The following is a 17,633-nucleotide window of genomic DNA, read 5'->3' as shown; positions in this document are numbered from 1 at the left end:
TGCTACAGTAAACATGTGCTAATTATAAATTAATTAGATTTAATAGATTCGTCTCGTGAATTAGCATTCGTTTATACAATTAGTTTTATAATTAGTTCACGTTTAATCCTTCTAATTGGTATCTAAACATTTAATGTGACCTGAATTAAAAATTAATCCATGGATCCAAACATCTTATTAAATCATGAACTAATTAGACTTAATAGATTCTCGAAAATTAGCGTCCATATGTACAATTCGAAGCGGTCGCGGTGGTCGATCCACCACGTTGCAGTTCACGACAGCTGAATGGAGCCAATATTTTACAGGATCAAAGAACTGCATTCTGCAGGCCATTTGAGCTGAAGATCAGCTGATCCAGCTGCAGGACTGACAGTTACAAACACGCCGAAGCTCCTCCGAGTCAAAGCCTCAGAGAGGTGCAAGTGCAACAGCAGCCGGCCATGGACACCTCGACGATCCCCCTCCTCTGCTGCGGCATCACCCTCTTCGTCTCGATCGTCCTCTTGCTTGGCCGCTGCCGCCGTGGCCGCAGTAACTCAGCGGGGAACGGTGGCCAAGTTCCTGGCGCTGCGGCGATCCATCTTCGACCTGGCCCCGCTGCTCCGGGACCTGCACGAGCGCCACGGCCCCGTCATCTCCTTCCGCCACTTAGGCAGCACGCTCGTCTTCGTCGCCGACCGCCGCCTCGCGCACCGCGTCCTTGTCCGGGACGGCGCCACCTTCGCCTACCGCCCGCCGCTCGTCGACCCGGACCCTCTCCTATGCGCCGGCGACATCAACACCGCGCCCTACGGGCCCTACTGGCGCCTCGTCCGCCGCAACCTCGCCGCCGACGCGCTGCACCGCGCCCGCGTCGGCCTCTTCGCGCCGGCGCAGCGGCGGGCATGTGACGCACTCGTCGCCGGCCTCCTCTCGGAGGAGACGGGCGCCGCCGTCACGGTCCGGCCGTTCCTGCGCCGCGCCATGTTCGAGCTGCTCGTGTACATGTGCTTCGGCGCGCGGCTCGGGCAGGGCGCGCTCGATGAGATCGAGGCGGTGGAGCGCCACGTGCTCGCCTCCTTCACCTCCTTCCCGGTCTTCGCCTTCTTCCCGGCGCTCACCAAGAGGCTCTTCCGCAGGCGGTGGGCAGCGCACGTGGCCGTGCGCCGGAGGCTGGACGAAATCTTCGCCCCGCTGATACACGCCGCCGCCGCGCGCCGCCGCGCCGGCGAGGAGGACCGCCCGCCGTGCTACGCCGAGTCGCTCCTCGCGCTGCGGGTGGCCGACGAGGGCGACCGGGGTCTCTCGGACGCCGAGATGGTCAGCCTCTGCTCCGAGTTCCTCAACGCCGGGACGGACACGATGGTCGATCATGGCCGAGCTCGTGAGCCACCCGGACATCCAAGTCAAGGTGTACGAGGAGATGACCAGCAGAGGCCCTTCGCCCGAGCTCAACGGCGACGACGACCTCCAGGGGGCATTCCCGTACCGGAAGGCTGTCGTGCTCGAGGGCCTGCGGCTGCACCCACCGGCGCACTTCCTCATACCTCACGGCGTGCGGGGCGACGCGGAGGTCGGCGGCTACACGGTGCCCAGAGGTGCGGAGGTGAACTTCATGGTGGCGGAGATCGGCCGCGACGAGTTCCGGCCGGAGAGGTTCCTGGACGGCGGCGAGGGGTGCGGCGTCGACATCACGGGGAGCAGGGAGATCAAGATGATGCCCTTCGGCGCCGGCCGGAGTATGTGCCCTGGCCGGGTACGCGCTGGGGACGCACCACGCCGAGTACTTCGTGGCGAGGATGGTGAGCGAGCTCGGGTGGCTGCCGGCGGCGGACGGGAAGGCCGTCGACATGGAGGAGACCGAGCATTCACCACCGTCATGAAACACCCGCTCCGAGCTCGCATCATGAGGATGTGCTGCAGACGTTGATCAAGAAGGATGGTGGAGTGCGGCACCCAATCGATGCTGCCTGCGCCTGCCCCATCTTGCATTACGCGGACGACACCCTCATCCTGCTCCGGGGCGAGCTGCAAGATGTGCAACGGCTGAAACAACTGCTGGATCTCTTCTCCAACGCCACTGGTCTGCGGATTAACTTCGACAAGAGCCCGGCTATGCCAATGCATATGCCTGATGATGTCCTTACAGCCTGCCTCGCCGCTCTGGGCTGCCGCCGGGAAGGCTTCCCTCAAACATACTTAAGGGGGGTGTTTGGGAACATCCTGTTAAAGTCACATCGGATGTTTGGATGCTAATTAGGAGTATTAAATATAGGCTAATTGCAAAACTAATTGCATAGATGGAGTATAATTCGCGAGATGAATCTATTAAGCCTAATTACTCCATGATTTGACAATGTGGTGCTACAGTAACTATTTGTTAATGATTGATTAATTAGGCTTAATAGATTCGTCTCGCGAATTAGCACAGGATTCTGCAATTAGTTTTATAATTAGCTCATATTTATTCCTCCTAATTAGCATCCGAACATCCAATGTGACACTGTTAAAGTTTAGCACCTCGTATCAAACACGCCGTTAGGCCTCCCCTGTCGTGCGAGAACCTCAAACTGGCTGCATTCGACCCGTACATCTGTCGCAGTGACAGATACCTGGCCGGCTGGCAGGCAACACTACTGAACCCGATGGGAAGGACTGTGCTGATCAACAGCAGCTATGGCGGTGCAGGCTGCCAAGGTGCTTGGTGGACGTTGCTAATGCATGGTGCCGCTTGTTCTCGGGCGCAATGTAACATGTAGAAACAAAATTCTACCCATCACCCGGGCCGGTTGGGGCCAACGATGAATGAATGAAAATCAGGTGGGGGATTCTCTCCCCTTCCGTTGACCATAAAAAAAAAAGAAATTAAATCAACCCTTGCTCACCAAGTAGAACAAAATCTGATGGCTATTTGCTACTCATGTTAATTTTGTTGCTGTGCTTTCACCTTGTAAATGGAATGCATTCGACAGAATACACATGTGCCGAAACACAATCAGTCCTCTCCGAGCACAACAGCTGAACAGCATCTACATGTGCAGTACAATGTACATCAAGATAGCACATTTCCAATTTTAGTTTTGCTACTACACAAATACATGCAATCGATGGCCTTGCCACACCAATAACAATTCACAATCCAACCAATTTCCACACAAAAACGAGGAACTATCTCACCTATCGACACTGCACTATATATATCAGAAATTTACAAGGGATGCATACGCATTTGTCCTTCCTTCACTTTGTCTGGATCATGGCTGCAAACAGCATCCCACGACAGGAGGCCTCAGCTCAGCACTTCGTGATGCTGCGGACCTCCGGCGCCGGCAGGAACATCTGCGCCAGCCACTGCAGTGGCTGCACCAGCTCCGCGCGCTTCTTCCTCCAGTACCAGATGGCGGCGTTGTAGAACTCATTGCGGATCGTCTTCGACGCCGCCCGCCAGTCGCACTTCTCCATCTCGGCCCTCGCCGTCCGCCCCATGTTGTCCCTGAACTCCCTGTTCGTCAGCAGCAGCTGGACCTTGCCCACGCAGTCGTCCAGGTCGCCCGGGGTGAAGAGGAAGCTGGTCTTGCCCTCCTGGTCCTCTGGGATAATGTCGGGGATCCCGCCGGCGCGGGCTGCGACGACGGGGACTCCGGATGACATGGACTCAAGGACCACCTGGCCGAGCGTTTCAGACTCTGATGGCATGACGAAGACGTCGCCGCTGGCGTATGCCTGAGAGAGCTCTTCACCTTGCATCATTCCGGTGAACACTGCGGGCATTCCCTCAAACATCTTCTCTAGCTCCGTCCTGTCGAGTAATTGCAGAAAACATATCAGCAAACTTGCCTTAAAGCCTTACCAATGTAAATCAGGTTAAAGACTGAGGTTCAGAGCCAGTTATAGACTTATAGTATGACATGGACTCTAGCACGCATGCTCACTGAGGTTGAGATACATGAACTGGACAAAAACGTAATAGAGGAATAAAAGTAAGAATATACATCGCATTGGTCATACCTGTATGGTCCATCTCCGATAAATGCAATTCTGACTCCAGGCAACCTGTCCATTACACTGATCAAACATAAAGCAGAATTAGTTCCAACTAGTAGCCAATGAACATGATGCAAGGCGAAATAGAACAAATGTGGTATTTGTATCGGCTAACTCAGATGCATCATGTTTTGTTAACAACCAAATATCAAAGCAATCTAAAGGAACAAAGTAATACAATAGCTTACATCTTCAGAAAATCTAAATTTTTCTCACGCCCAAAACGTCCGACGTGAATTATCAATGGTTTTTCAGGTTCACCATCACTGAAAGAATACAGCATATAAACATAAGCGTCAACAATTTAATATCGACCTGCTGTATATATAACATTCAGGAAGAAATGTACGGTTCAAACAAAGTTCAGGAAGGAATGAAACAGGGGATCACCTGAGCCTAACTCGCATCTCATGACTGCGAAACCTGGGATGGAAACTAGCAGAATCAACACCTTTGTTCCAAAGGCGTATTCTGTTAGCTGGATTTGGAGAGGAAAGCGTTAGCAACATAACATGAGAAGGAATACAAACATATGAACACCAAATATGACTATACAGACAGCGACCAACCTGATATAACATGGGCGGTTTCAAAATCCTTGCTGATAGCAGCAGATGGCACCAAGGTTAAATCAGCAGCTCTGTGAAGGAACCCTGTTTGGGAATAACATGACAAATCAGTGTTCTTTCGCATGCTGACATACAAGTTAGGAAAGCAGAGGTGACGTGGCACAAGAATGCTTACTTATGACTTGCCACATTGGCTCTACAAGCCAGCTAAATGTATATCTCGGTATGTATCTGCAGGTGAAAAACTTAAATATGATTTAGGGGCAATGAAAAATCTGGACCTCTGTCTGTAAGTAGTAAAGTTCATAGTTAGCTTACACTGGGACATGTGTGTGGTAGGACATGACTAGGGGCACGCTAAGCAGCTTGGCAATAGCTAGAGCCCCAAAAACCTGAAACAGCAATGGATTTCAGTCATATTCAGTAGCAGATAACTGGAAAGGCTAGATAATCAATGATCTGATTGTTAAAATAATTTACCATAATTCCAGGTGAAGATGCATGAATAATGTCAGGTTTGAACTTTGCAACCTCTGAAATGATCCTAGGACTGAGTGCCAGAGAAAGCGGAACTTTTCCATACATGGGACATGGGAAGCTGTAAAGGATGAGAACACAGCTGTAAGCATAAGGTTCTGCCACTAAAAGGCACTACAAATCATGTTTTCGATAAAAAAGAATACAGTCCTTCCAATCTAACCACCATGGCAGCATGAATGCATGATTGAGTATCATTGTTCAATAACTCAACAAGTTCAGGTTTGCTTTTAAAAACAGTTTATTGTGTAACCAATAAGTGAGTTATTGTACTTGTACATGTACCTGTTCTCACTTATTGGTTCAGTTATAACTAACAGAATATGTCCAAAACCACACAATTTGAATGCAGTAGTATAAAAAATGGTTCCCAGGCATATATTTTTTAAGGAAAGGTCTAGCACTATAAATGCTCAATGATTTGAACTCTCTACTTCATATAGATGATCATGTTTCGTAGTGTAGCTTCGGTAGATGTTCCCATTTCATTTTTTGAACATCAGCAAGAAAACTCAGCCTCAGTAGCTTATTTGACTTAATTGCTACTGATAGTTAAAAGAGAAGTTCATACAAATATCCTCAAAAACATACCTCCATGAGCCAATAACCTTGGCGCCATGAAATTCTTCAGGAACTCCTTCATGATTGGTCACAACAATGACCTACACAACCCACAAGAAAACCAAAATAAGCTACACATACTAATCTGCTATCCTTAACGCTTCTAATTTTGTCCTAAAAACCACAATTATGACTTCATTTCTACCCCACCATATGACCGGGGAATACAAAACTGTACCTCATCCCCCATTTCACGCAAGTGTTTGATGAAGTTCTGGAACCGGTTCTTATACCCAGAGATATAGCTGCAGACATGAAAGACGCAGAGTTAGTTCCAATAATGAGAACATTTTCAAGAAAATTCAGTATAAATGTCTCAAATTCCTTTTCTGACAGACCCACAGATGTTTCCTTTGCCGTTTTTCATGAATCCCACTAAACTCAACTAATTTCTTTCTTAATCGTGACATTAAATTAACTAAAATCTTATAATCCACTAAAACACTGTCTTCACAAACCCCAAGAAAGACCCAAACTTTTTCCCCAAACCAAGAGAGCTGGAAGGACATAGCGTCAGAGCTTACTCAAAGTGAAGTCTTTCACCGTTTCTGGGGACAATCTCATGGATCCAGCCAATAGAACAGGGTCAAGAACCAACCCCCCATACTGTAGTAACAGAGCAGGACTCGGCGAGGGGGACTTACGCGAACGGCGACGGCTCGACGAAGAGCGCGACGCGGCGCGGGCGCGCGGCCTCATCGAGGAGCAGAGGCGGCGCCTCCTCCAGGTCCTCCTTGATCTCCTTCCCGCCAATCGCCATTGCTCCCGCCGCCACCACCCGAGGAGGAGAGACCAAGAACAGAGCGGCAATCCTTCAGTTTGCGCAAGCGTGCACGTCGCGCGTGTTCTCTCGCTCCCAGCTGCGTACGTTGCGTCGGAGCGTGGGAGAAGGCGAGCTCGCCGCTGCGTATATAAGCGGGAGAAGGAGTAAATGAAGACGAAGAAGACGGGTCTGGGTAGGAATTGCGGGGATATTCCATCGGCGGAGGGGAATATTGGAGGGAACCGGCTGGGCCGGGACCTTTGCGAGGCATATGCTCTCTGGTGCAAGATCTCATCTCCTCGTCGCCTTGATGAGCGAGTGGTTTCCGGCGGCCAAATTGCAATTTTCTTTTGCAATAATTGGGGGGAAGGGGCGGATCAGGGGATCTTTGAGCTCTTCCATACGCAATCTTCAGTGATGTGCAAGTGTGCAGTGCAGCTGAGTCTGTGCCAGGTTTAATACTGCCCAGATTGCTAAATATAGGAAGAGCAGAAAGATAAGGTCAGTGCCATTCCTCTGCATTCTGCAATAGCATCATACTCTGTCCTGCAAATATGAGGCTGCCATTGAATATTGGTAGAGAAAACATTGTTCAACCCGAACGAAAAAAAAAAAGAGAGAATGCAATGAGATATGTAAGAACTCAATAAAAGGCTGGATGAGATGATGAGGGAATAGTAATAAGAGAAGTTTTATTGTGTCTGGAAGCCGCGAGAACTCTTTGTTGGCAGTGATCCAACGGTTTTGCCAAAAAGGTACGGGTGGAATGAAAAGATTGCTGGATCCAGCAATCTCCCTTCGCCCAGTCCTACTACTATATTGGAAGAATTGGTAAGAAAATAGTGTTAAAATAGTCTCCTTTTAACTTTCCCTTTTCCCGGACAGCCCAATAATTCACCCTAACTCTCCCTAAATAAAGGAGTTGTGATTCTCCCAGTATGGTAGTTGGATTGGAAAATATTTATTGGGAGACTGTAAAAGCAACTCTCCCGATAACGGTGAAAGTGATATTGAGATATCCCTATTAACTACTCTCAATAACGGTGAAAGTGATATTAAGATATCCCTATTAACTAGTTATTGAAAAATATTTATTGGAAAATTGCTAAAGATGCTCTTAGATAGGCAATTTCTATAGCCACTGAAGGAGGAGAATTGGAATACTGAAAGAAAAATAACTGGTAAATTCTTAATTTGATCTGTACCACAATTCTGTATTATGAAGATTAAACACGGTAAAACTTCCCAAATATATATGATACTGTTAAACCTTTTACTCACTTTGACCAACAAAATATATTTAATCAGGTAAAGTGAAATGAGCTTAGTTAGATCTAACACCAAAACTACCTTAACCTTAACTTGTATATTTATCTATTTTGCATAAATGTTTGTAGAAAATACAAAAAGTTAAACGGATGAACAAAATCAATTATGCAATATATTAAGAACGAAAGTAATAATAAAATTGATCGTGGCCGCCGTTACAACCAAGGATGCACAAGTTCGGACTCGATGTGAGGTGACAGTGGAACAAAAATGTTGTAAGAAATTATTTACAGAATGCACCTAATGCTGAAGTATCATTTATATAATGCTCGTACAAGATCGTGATTTTTAGTGAATCGGCATGGTTGAGAGCTCATCATTGCGTCTTTTTTATCGTCCCAGGGGAGAAGAATGTTGCTAAAAATGTTTTTGTTTATTTCTGTGGTGTGCGTGTGTTGATTAGGTGGGTATATTCCCAGGATGTCTTGGATCCCAAGTAGTATTCAAATATATGTCTTGACAAAAAATTCTGTGCTTGTACTGCTTACATGTGAAAACAAAGTCAACAGCAGAAACGAAGGTGGCTTGTATATCTGTACTTCGTACTATCTTGCAAGCTTGGATTCTGTAGTCTATCAGACATAACGACAACCACAAGGCTGATTTCACGATCTTTTAAGTAGAGAGGTAGAGGTACGGGTGTTTGGTTTCTTAGGTAAAGTTTAAGTCGTGTCACATCGAATCTTCGTAGACTAATTAGGAGGACTAAATATAAGTTAATTATAAAACTAATTGCACAGATTGAAAGTTAAATGGCGAGACGAATCTATTAAGCCTAATTAGTCCACCCTCGCCGTTTAGCCACTATCTGTAATGGGTTTTATAAATAATCTATGTTTCATACTTCTAATTAGTATCTAAACATTCGATGTGACGGGTGCTAAAGTTTAGGGGTGGGAACCAAACACCCCCTAAATTATATTCAATCTATGTAGATAATAAAACTCGGTACATCTCTCCTCTTGTTATAATTTGGAATTATCTCTCGACTAGGATTGTGCCCGTGGGTTGCTACGGGCAATAAAATATTTGTATTGCAATACACATAGCATTCAACAAGACAATAACTAATACAAAAATAAGTATAAATATTAAATTTATATTTAGTCTTTTCTAGCTAGGTCTATGCCCGTGCATTGCTACGAGCAAAACAAATATATAAATCCATCATGTTGGCACATGCACAAATTCGTATCACCCTGCTATAAGGTACACATTGGCACAAATATGCACAAATATTCTAGAAGAGGAACGCAAGGGTGTTCAGAGTAGATGCAACCAATATAGAGCTCTTTTAAAGGTCAAACAAGAAGCTGAGCTCTGGGTATGGCAGCTAAAAAAAGAAAAAAGGAAACCAAATCGGAATGCAACAGTGTGTTCAAACAATTAGAATAATATTGTGTTCAATATTGATCCATTTCATTAACTGCCTAAAATCAGAGCATCATTCAACAGAATTAAGTACAACTAATTAAGAAATGACATGAGTAACAAGTCTCCATGATATGTTTCGCAATCACAGAAACTTTAGAAGAAGCTCAACCCTCCATGACCGTCTGGAATAAAGGCGAGGATGGGAAACTACATATAAGATTAAGATAGATTATCTCAAGCCATTAGTTCAATCCTCCATATATCAATTTTCTCTGCGTGTGCTCTCTGTGTGTCACTTATCATTGCTCCGTGTGTGCAAGTAGCAAGTACTGTTTACTCCAAGTCAATGACACTGCATAAATTTCATGGTACAAATTAGAACCATCCATTTAGTATGTTGAACCTTTCAACCTTTGAAAAAGCCTATGCATATATAATGCCCGTGCCTTGGTACCGACAATGCAATTTATTATAAGAACCGGTCAGTTACATCTTTTAAAGAAAAAGTATGGAAACCTAAAAGAATCTAATTGCCCATCAACCTTCTCCATCTGAGGACTTAAGAAACAGATTCCATATGAATGCAGACTGAAAACCAGTCAGTAAAACAATGATAAAGAAATAGCTCAAAAGACAATTCCAATACGCAATAGCACATTGCCTAATTGAAATTCAGTAAACCTGAACATTTGCAGCATAACTGAATAATTGAAATTCAGTAAACCTGAACATTTGCAGTATAACTGAATATGAATATGCTCGTTGCTTCAAACAGTGCTGCAATGCAAGCTTCTAAGAACCCGCCATCCTTGAGCATTCCCTTTCTAACCTGAATGACACCCAATCCCTTTTAGAATTCCTAATCCAATCATGTAATCTAAGAACCATAAGCTGCCAAATAGTTCTAGAAGTAGAATTTGCAAATGGTAAATTTGATACCTTGACAACGCAAGTTATTTGCCTCTGACCACTTGGACATGGCAGTCTCGTGCCTCTCGAGGTTGATGGACACTAAGCTGCACTTGAGCAACAGAAAATCCAGTAATTTCTACCTGATACAATTACACCAAACAAACTAACTGCTCCACAAGATAGAAATGAACTAATTAGCTTGTTTTGTTCTGAGGTAGAGTGATGCATAATTAAATAAAAAAATTGATAAGTAATGCAGTCTGACAAATTTAACTCATGTTAACAGTATTCTTATCAAGTTATTGTTTACTGCTAAAACATTCTTATCTCCTGCATGTATTGAGGCGGTTAACACTTAACAGAGTGGCTTTAGACCTCCAGTCTGTGCACATTTCTCAGAAAGCAATGTTGCCAAAGCAAACTATTTAGCAGATCACTTCGATTGTTAGACAATTGTAAACATAACTGTGTTTTTTTTCATCAGCCATGAGCATAAGGAGTACTCGGCCAAGACCACCGCCATGCTCGCCGAGGCTCAGAAGGTGGACTAGACCCAGCTCACGATCCTAAAGACGGAACCGACGCCCACAGCGCTACAGCCCGACCCGAAGGTCAAGAAGATCTGGAAGACCTGACAAGATGGCCCTCGTAGGGTCCGACCTCTCCGCCAAATAGAAACTTGCGCTCACCGGTTTCCTCCGAGAAAACTCGAACATATTCGTGTGGAAGCCATCCGATATGCCTTGCTATAGTGCAAATTAGTGCAACTCCAACAACACCATACTGGTGGGAGTCAAAAATAGATATCCACAGATATCGAAATGGTACCTAAAGATCTTGATTAATTTCAAGACATGACAAAGTGGGATATCAAGCTAGCTGATCCTCGTATTGCCTGATCATAGGGCACGGTAAAGCACAAGCCACCACCAGAGGCGCAGTAGATCTTCACGATGGGAGGGAGGGGCCGGCCATCAAATCCAGGCGAGCTCCTTGCCGCGGCTTGGACTGTGAGTTGTGCCGTGCACCCGTGGCGGCGCGGTGCGAGCGGAGACGCCCCCAACCCTTGATGGTGGCGACATCAGTGTTGCGATGGATCCTCTGATTCCTTGGACGGTGGCAACGTCGGGGTTCCCTGGACGGCGGCGAAACCTTGGACGGCAGAATCCCTGGATGGACGGCGTCAGGATTGGCTGCCTTTATATCTTGGACGCTCGCCACTGCCATTGGAGCGGAGCGAGGAAGGAGAGGCCGCAGCCGTCGCCGAAGCCACGGTCCCCGAGGTACCCCTCGCCAAGCCCGTCCCCTTCGCAGGCATCCAGCTTCCCCTTTCGACGCCGCTCCCGGCCTGTGCCGGGTACGATAGCGGCAGAGGTGGGGGAGGACGCAACAGGGCGGATCCGGCGGGGAGATGTGATGGGGGAGGGGATGGGCGCCCGGAGTCGGCGAGGTGTGGTGGCGGATGGGGGAGGCGTGGCCGTGGGGAGGAGGCGAGGCGCGGACGGAGGGAGGAGTAGAGGCGGCGGCGGCTAAGAAAAAAAAATGGGTGGGAGGAGGAGCGGGGACAGACCGAAAAAATAGGGGAAGGAGGGGGCGGACCGACAGACCGAAAGGCAAACGACGTACAACATTTTGCCTCGGTTTTGTTTTTTTAAGCTGTAGAGGTACCTTCCAAGTCTCGTTCAAACCCACCTTGTGGCACACAAAAACCTCAAAAAAAGAATAAGAAAACAGAGAGGGTTCCAAGTGGAAGTGAGTACAGCCCATCAGAGCCCACGTTCTAAAAGTACAATTGAGTAGGCTGAATGAATATGCTTCACAGGAGGCCTGTTCATTTTTAGCCCAGTTTATGACAAAACGGAAACGCCTTTTTCTTTTTTCGTTTGCTAGTTGATAGAACAAGCGCTCGGTTCCTTTTATTGTCCAAGACCAAGAGGCCTTGATCTTATCGTTTTCTTTGTCAATCATATGATGATTGCTTACTACGCTTAGCTACCTCATGGTGCCTTGCTGTTTTCCTTGACCCGAGTGAACGAGACTCCTGTGACATTGCCATGGCGTATCCGCTGCCCTCCCAAACGCTGTAATACGCTCTGATCCGCTCGTGCTAATTATGTCAAGCATTGTTCTGAATTTGAAGAATTTGATCTGCAAGGCGAAATTGGATTATTTCCTTCTTATCAGATGCTTCTTTGCTGTCACATGATAGATGGTGTCATGTCATGGGGTAAAGCTAATTTACAGGCGACCGGCAGTAGACGTCCTGCCAGCTAATTCCCGACAAGCCAGTTAGAACAAAATCTCACGTGATCCCCTTTCCAACTTTCCTTTTATATAATTTATTAAAAAATATTTGCTTAATTTTTTAATAAACTTTATGTGTATAATATTTTTTCAATACAAAGTTTTCAAAGCAAATTATTTGCACAATAGAAAAAGTTTTGAAATAAATTTTCAAGAAACATTTAAGTTTTTTCAAAATACATTGTACAGAAAAAATGCTTGCAAAATTTATCAACAAACTATTTTACGAAAAAACTTATGCGGAAAATTTTGGAACCCTACGGTTTGAAACAAAAATTTAGAAAAAGTTCCAAAAATTTAAGAATAAAAAGTTTTGAACCAAAAAATATACCAATCTTTATAAAAATTCTCTCTAACAAATTTGTGCAATAAAAATCATAAAAAATAAAAAACAAAATGACTACATGTCAGGGGTTTGCCTGTCCTCACTAGAGGCCATTGTGGGTGGCAGCTCGCCACGTGCCGCTGCTCTCGTGCGGGCGGCCGCTCGCTAGGGAGCCCACTCCGTGATGCCGCTTCTCCTGGCGATTGCTTGCCAGGGTGCCCGCCTCCGCGCGCTCCTCCCGCGGGAAGAGCCTGTTGCCGCCAGTCACTATGGGGAGCCCCAACGCCGCTGCTCCCTGCGTGCTGGATGCAGAAGAAGGGGCCGGGAATGAGGAAAGGGAAAGGAAATGGGCGCTGCTCCCTGCGTGCTGGATGCAGAAGAAGGGGCCGGGAATGAGGAAGGGAAAGGAAATGAATGGGAGGAGGAAGGGGAGGATAGAAATAAGGTTTGTGGGCTCTAAGCACCTTGGAGCACAGCTAGATAGATCGACCGCTTGTTTCAATTCTACGGACGATGGTAGAATTAGCATTGGGTTATGTCACTTTGTTTAATATTCATAGTTTGTTATAAAATAGTTTTTTTATTAGACTATTTCTCAGTAACTATATACTAATTAATTATTTTTGTAAGCGGCATTAATTAACCATAGACAAGATGCATGGTAAGCGGGTTGCAGCCCGCATATGCAAGCATCTGTTTATTCCTTTTTTTAGAATTCCCCAGCACCATTTTGTTAATTGAGTGGCAACCACTTTCGTTTCACAAGCAGTAGGACTCATGAATAGGCATAATGTGGCAGTGCATTCCTAAAAGTTATTAGGATAGGGTTAAAAGTAGAAAGATGGACTGAAAGAATGAATCTAAGGATTCTCTCCATTGATTGAACGAATGGTCTGGTTACATATTTATACAAGGGGAAAGGACTTGCCCAAAGGGCATCATATCCCTTGGGAGTTGACCCCTTCATGAAAGGTCCACACCCTTTCATGAAAGGTCCTCTATAATTATCTATAATGTTAATTGATCACTAATAATGTGTTTCACAACACTCCCTCTTGATCAATTAGCTCCTTGTAAGTTTCATGTAATTCTTGTTCAATCATCTTTGATTATCATATGGGAAAAAATCCTCTAAAAATTCTACAAGAAAAATATTGAGGAGAAACCAACTTGTATGCCCATATCCATTAAAACTCCATTAAAACCCAGTGGGAAAATATAAGGAGAAAATGATATAGCGTATTTAGATTATTGTCTCATTGTAAACTCATATGAGAAAAACCTTGAAAAGGAAAACTCATAAATGAGTTTGGAGATCAATAATATTATGATCTGACAATCATATTTGAATAACCTTCCCCAAAACCCAATTAGAAAATATGAGAATTGTATATCTTTTATACCTCCTTAAAAACTTTTGTAGAGAAAACATAAGATATGACATGTAATATTGTGGCGGATCCACTTCGGATTAGCTTGATTAAGCAGGGTTAAGCCGCCTAACGTGCGACACTCCTGCCTAAACCGAGTTAACACGAAGTGCTGTCGGATTTCATCCGATTTAACCACTTAAATAGGATCGAGTTTAGCAAACCCACACGAGGGTGAGTGGTTCCAGAGAATATAACGAGTCCAATGAGTTAGGCAGATTTACCCATTTGGTTCGGCCATAAAAACCAACATCAGAGTTTTACAGGGTTTCAAAGGAACAACAGAGGTAAACACTAGCGGAAGCAATCGTCGGGGTCGGATGTCCTGGTGGGGCCAGCCGGGACATCACTGATTCCTCTCCTCGCCGTCCGAGGAGGGATCCCACTCAACCGTCCAGCCCGGCGGGAGCTGGGGCGGCCAAGCGCCAGCAAGAGAGGGGTCGGGAGCAGCAACTTCACCTGCAAAACAGGAGCCACAACAAGGCTGAGCTACTAAGCTCAACAAGACTTAACCGATAGGAGTAAAAACTACTCCTCCTTCTAGACATGCAGGGCTCTTTGGCTGAGGGGTTTGTTAGCCAAAAGCACTAAGTAAAAACCCTATTTTCAAGTTTTAGCTCCGGTTCTAAGTTCATTAGCCGGTCTAGGTTTTGCAACCTATTCTAAGCAATCATGGAGCCAAATAAGCTGTGTAGATATATCAACAAACATGTCATCATCAGATTCCTCATTTACTCAGGGTGACATAGCGATCAAGCAATCTCAAACTGTGAGAGGCAGACGAATCGATTCGAGTTCTTTAACCATGCATGGTGAACCTAGCCTCACGACATCCGCGCACCCGGAGGTCGCTTCCTGTGTCGGCCTTCCCCATCAATCCCCTAACCCGTGTCGGGCCTATTTCCTTTGGTGCAAGGTTCCACAGACCCGGCCTCTGCCGTCCTGTGACCACGCTTGCCACCACGTGCGACAACCAGCAGGGGAAACTCCGTTCCAAGAACAATGGGGCGACCGCTCACGTCTAGGTTCAATCCGGTACTAGGCTTCCTCATCCCATACTAAGTATGAGGCTAGTACTTTCAAACACTTGATCACGAACACCACCACTGTCGGGCCTTAGCAGATTTCATAGACAGATGGGGCAACCATCCGACCACCAAAGAGTTACCAAAACCCTGCCCCGTCCATCGTCCTTATAGTTATAACAGAAAGGGTAGACATGCAACTCCTACAACTCGCGAGTGACAGGGAATCACTCGGCTTTTACCGTCTCCTAGTTAAGCAATGCCTCTACTCGGTCCAACAGCTAGTGCTCAGATCATGGGGGTAACTAAGTTATGCATCTAGGGCTTCAAACAACTCCTATACGTAAATGCACAAGCATGTTACAGAAGGCATGCGCAAGTTTGGTAAAACACGCAGGGTTTTCATGCGACCGGGGCTTGCCTTCGAGCAAGGAGGGATGAAACTGCTCGACTTCGGGGGCAACTTCGGCTTCAGCGGGCAGGAGCTCGGCTACACCTTCTTCTTCTGGCGCCGGGTGTAGCTCGTAGAAGCCGTCGGCGAGGTGCAGCTCTACACGAGTGCAATGCAAAAGTTAGCATAGACGGTTATTTCAACAGCAACGCTGGCTCGCCTGAGCCCAGAAACTCGCGACAAGGAGCAGGAGGGTGGGGAGGTTCGAGAGAGCTGGTGATGATCAAGAGGTAAGGATCGGAAAGGAACTTATGATCTGATCCTTGAACTAGAGGATGTGATATATTAGGAATCCTCAGACGCAAGCGCTGAAGGGTTCCTAAATTTTACACATACACCCTCGGGTTGAAGAAAAAGATCACAGCCAAACCCTCGGGCGAGGCGGATAAGGGTCGGCGGAACAGACAGGGTCGGGCGAGACGGAACCGGGGTCGGGCGGATAGGAGGGGTCGGGCGAAGCGGACTGGGGTCGGCAACTCACCTTCTTCCTGAAAGGAACGCTTGGGGGTCGGAAGGAGGCAGACTTGGGCGGAGGAACTAAAGCTTTGAACAAGGGCTAAGACTGGGAATGCTACGGTGGCGGCGGTGCTTCTCGCAGATCACAAGAGAGCTTTTACGCAGCACGGAGGAGCAAGCGGCTGGGTGACCTGGAGAAAACTGAGGGAAGCTGAGGGAAGAGTTCCTCAAGAACTTGGTGGATGGCGCTAGGAGCTTGAGCAGGGAGCAAGAGAATGGCTGAAGGCAACAATGGCGGAGGGAACTCCGGCGGCTGGTGCATTCCTTTTATAGCTGCTGGAACTGAGAAAGGAAGCGGCGCGGGAGAGAGAGAAGGGGAGCGGCGCGAAGGCCGGGGTGAAGCAGTGGAGTGCTCTGCCGGGGCGGCGATTGAGCGAAGAGGGCGGTGGGGCAGAACTCCGGGGGTGACGCCAGCGAGCATTGGGCTCTGCCGTCAGGGCGGCGTAGGAGCGGGTAGACCGGTGGTTGAGATTTGGCGGAAGACGGGCGTCGTCGTGCGGAAGATTTGATGGAAGCGACCTGTTTAACGGCGCTAGAATCGAGGGCGCACAGGTGAGAAGTCAGGCAGCCGCGGGCGCGCGGGTGAGCGCGGAGCAACAGATTGTCGGGCGGCTTCTGACAGGGCGGGGAAAGGAGCTGTCGCTGCCGTGGTCGGGGTTGGCGATGGAGGGATCGTCGTGTAGCGGAGACCAGGCGGCGCGACTGTGGTCGAAGTGACGGAAAGACGGGCGACATCGGGCTCTGGGGCCGGGATCTGGCGGTGTGATGATGGGCGCGGGAGGCGAGGCTCTGCAGAAAAGTTGCAGAGGGGCTTCCGCTGCTATTGGGGAAGGGGGCGCGAGAATCCACTTGGTCGCGAGCCAGAGATAAAACTGCGCTGCGGCGTCGGAGAAGACGAGCCACGCGGCAGGGAGACTCTGAAGCGGGCATGCAACTCGAGTGCGCCTGTCGCGGAGGATCTGGGGAAAGGATCTCGTGGGTCCACCGGCGGATAGAACGGACGTTTGAGGAAGATGTAGAAGGATCCGACTGTGGGCCGAGCTTGCCGGGGTCGGGAGAGGAGCGAAACGGGGAGGGGTCGGGTCTCCGGGGTCGGGACCGGGCGGAAGGCTGAGCACTCAGGCACGGTAAACAAGACAGATGACTATGATCAAGGGCTCCGATTAAGGCTAACTCGGAAGATTAGGGGTCGGTCGTCACAGCCTACCCCTCTTAAAAAGAATCTTGTCCCGAGATTCGGACATCGAAAGCAAGGTGCCGTTTTTACCTCCTTGATGAGATAGAAAACCGGGGAAGCGCTTGTTCAGATACTCGTCCGTTTCCCATGTCGCTTCATCTTCAGTGTGGTTTCTCCAGAGGATCTTATACATCTTTATCACTTGGCGTCGGGTGTGCCTTTCCTTCTGGTCAAGAACTCGATCTGGGTACTCGGCGTAGGTCAGGTCGGATTC

The 17,633-nt window shown here is 47.4% G+C and overlaps 1 protein-coding gene and 1 pseudogene across 1 annotated transcript; one reads left to right on the top strand and one right to left on the bottom strand.

Annotated features, from left to right (window-relative positions):
* The first annotated feature begins 345 nt into the window (after nucleotides 1-345).
* On the top strand, nucleotides 346-2,835 carry LOC117856175 (cytochrome P450 89A2-like; annotated as a pseudogene).
* A 195-nt stretch (nucleotides 2,836-3,030) lies between these two features.
* On the bottom strand, nucleotides 3,031-6,815 carry LOC117856867 (sulfoquinovosyl transferase SQD2). Its single transcript, XM_034739301.2, has 11 exons — nucleotides 6,398-6,815; nucleotides 5,932-5,998; nucleotides 5,724-5,794; nucleotides 5,076-5,193; nucleotides 4,914-4,987; nucleotides 4,771-4,826; nucleotides 4,596-4,679; nucleotides 4,417-4,504; nucleotides 4,215-4,292; nucleotides 3,991-4,047; nucleotides 3,031-3,781 (listed from the first exon to the last, which is right to left on the bottom strand). Exons 1-11 carry the CDS (start codon nucleotides 6,511-6,513, stop codon nucleotides 3,277-3,279), a joined length of 1,314 nt encoding a protein of 437 aa, XP_034595192.1. The 5' UTR covers nucleotides 6,514-6,815; the 3' UTR covers nucleotides 3,031-3,276.
* Between the last annotated feature and the right edge of the window lie 10,818 nt (nucleotides 6,816-17,633).

This window comes from Setaria viridis, chromosome 5 (genome assembly GCF_005286985.2).
Source record: "Setaria viridis chromosome 5, Setaria_viridis_v4.0, whole genome shotgun sequence".
Classification (NCBI taxonomy): Eukaryota; Viridiplantae; Streptophyta; class Magnoliopsida; order Poales; family Poaceae; genus Setaria; species Setaria viridis.
This window is presented reverse-complemented; position numbering and strand designations above follow the sequence as displayed.

Bases quoted from the DNA above. Each gene is read 5' to 3' on its own strand.
- LOC117856867 (XM_034739301.2), bottom strand. From the start codon at position 6,513: ATGGCGATTGGCGGGAAGGAGATCAAGGAGGACCTGGAGGAGGCGCCG. The intron at 5,795-5,931 runs GTACAGTTTTGT...TGGGTTGTGTAG, and splicing joins TGCGTGAAATGGGGGATGAG to GTCATTGTTGTGACCAATCA. The intron at 4,048-4,214 runs GTAAGCTATTGT...ATGTTTGATCAG, and splicing joins AATTTAGATTTTCTGAAGAT to TGTAATGGACAGGTTGCCTG.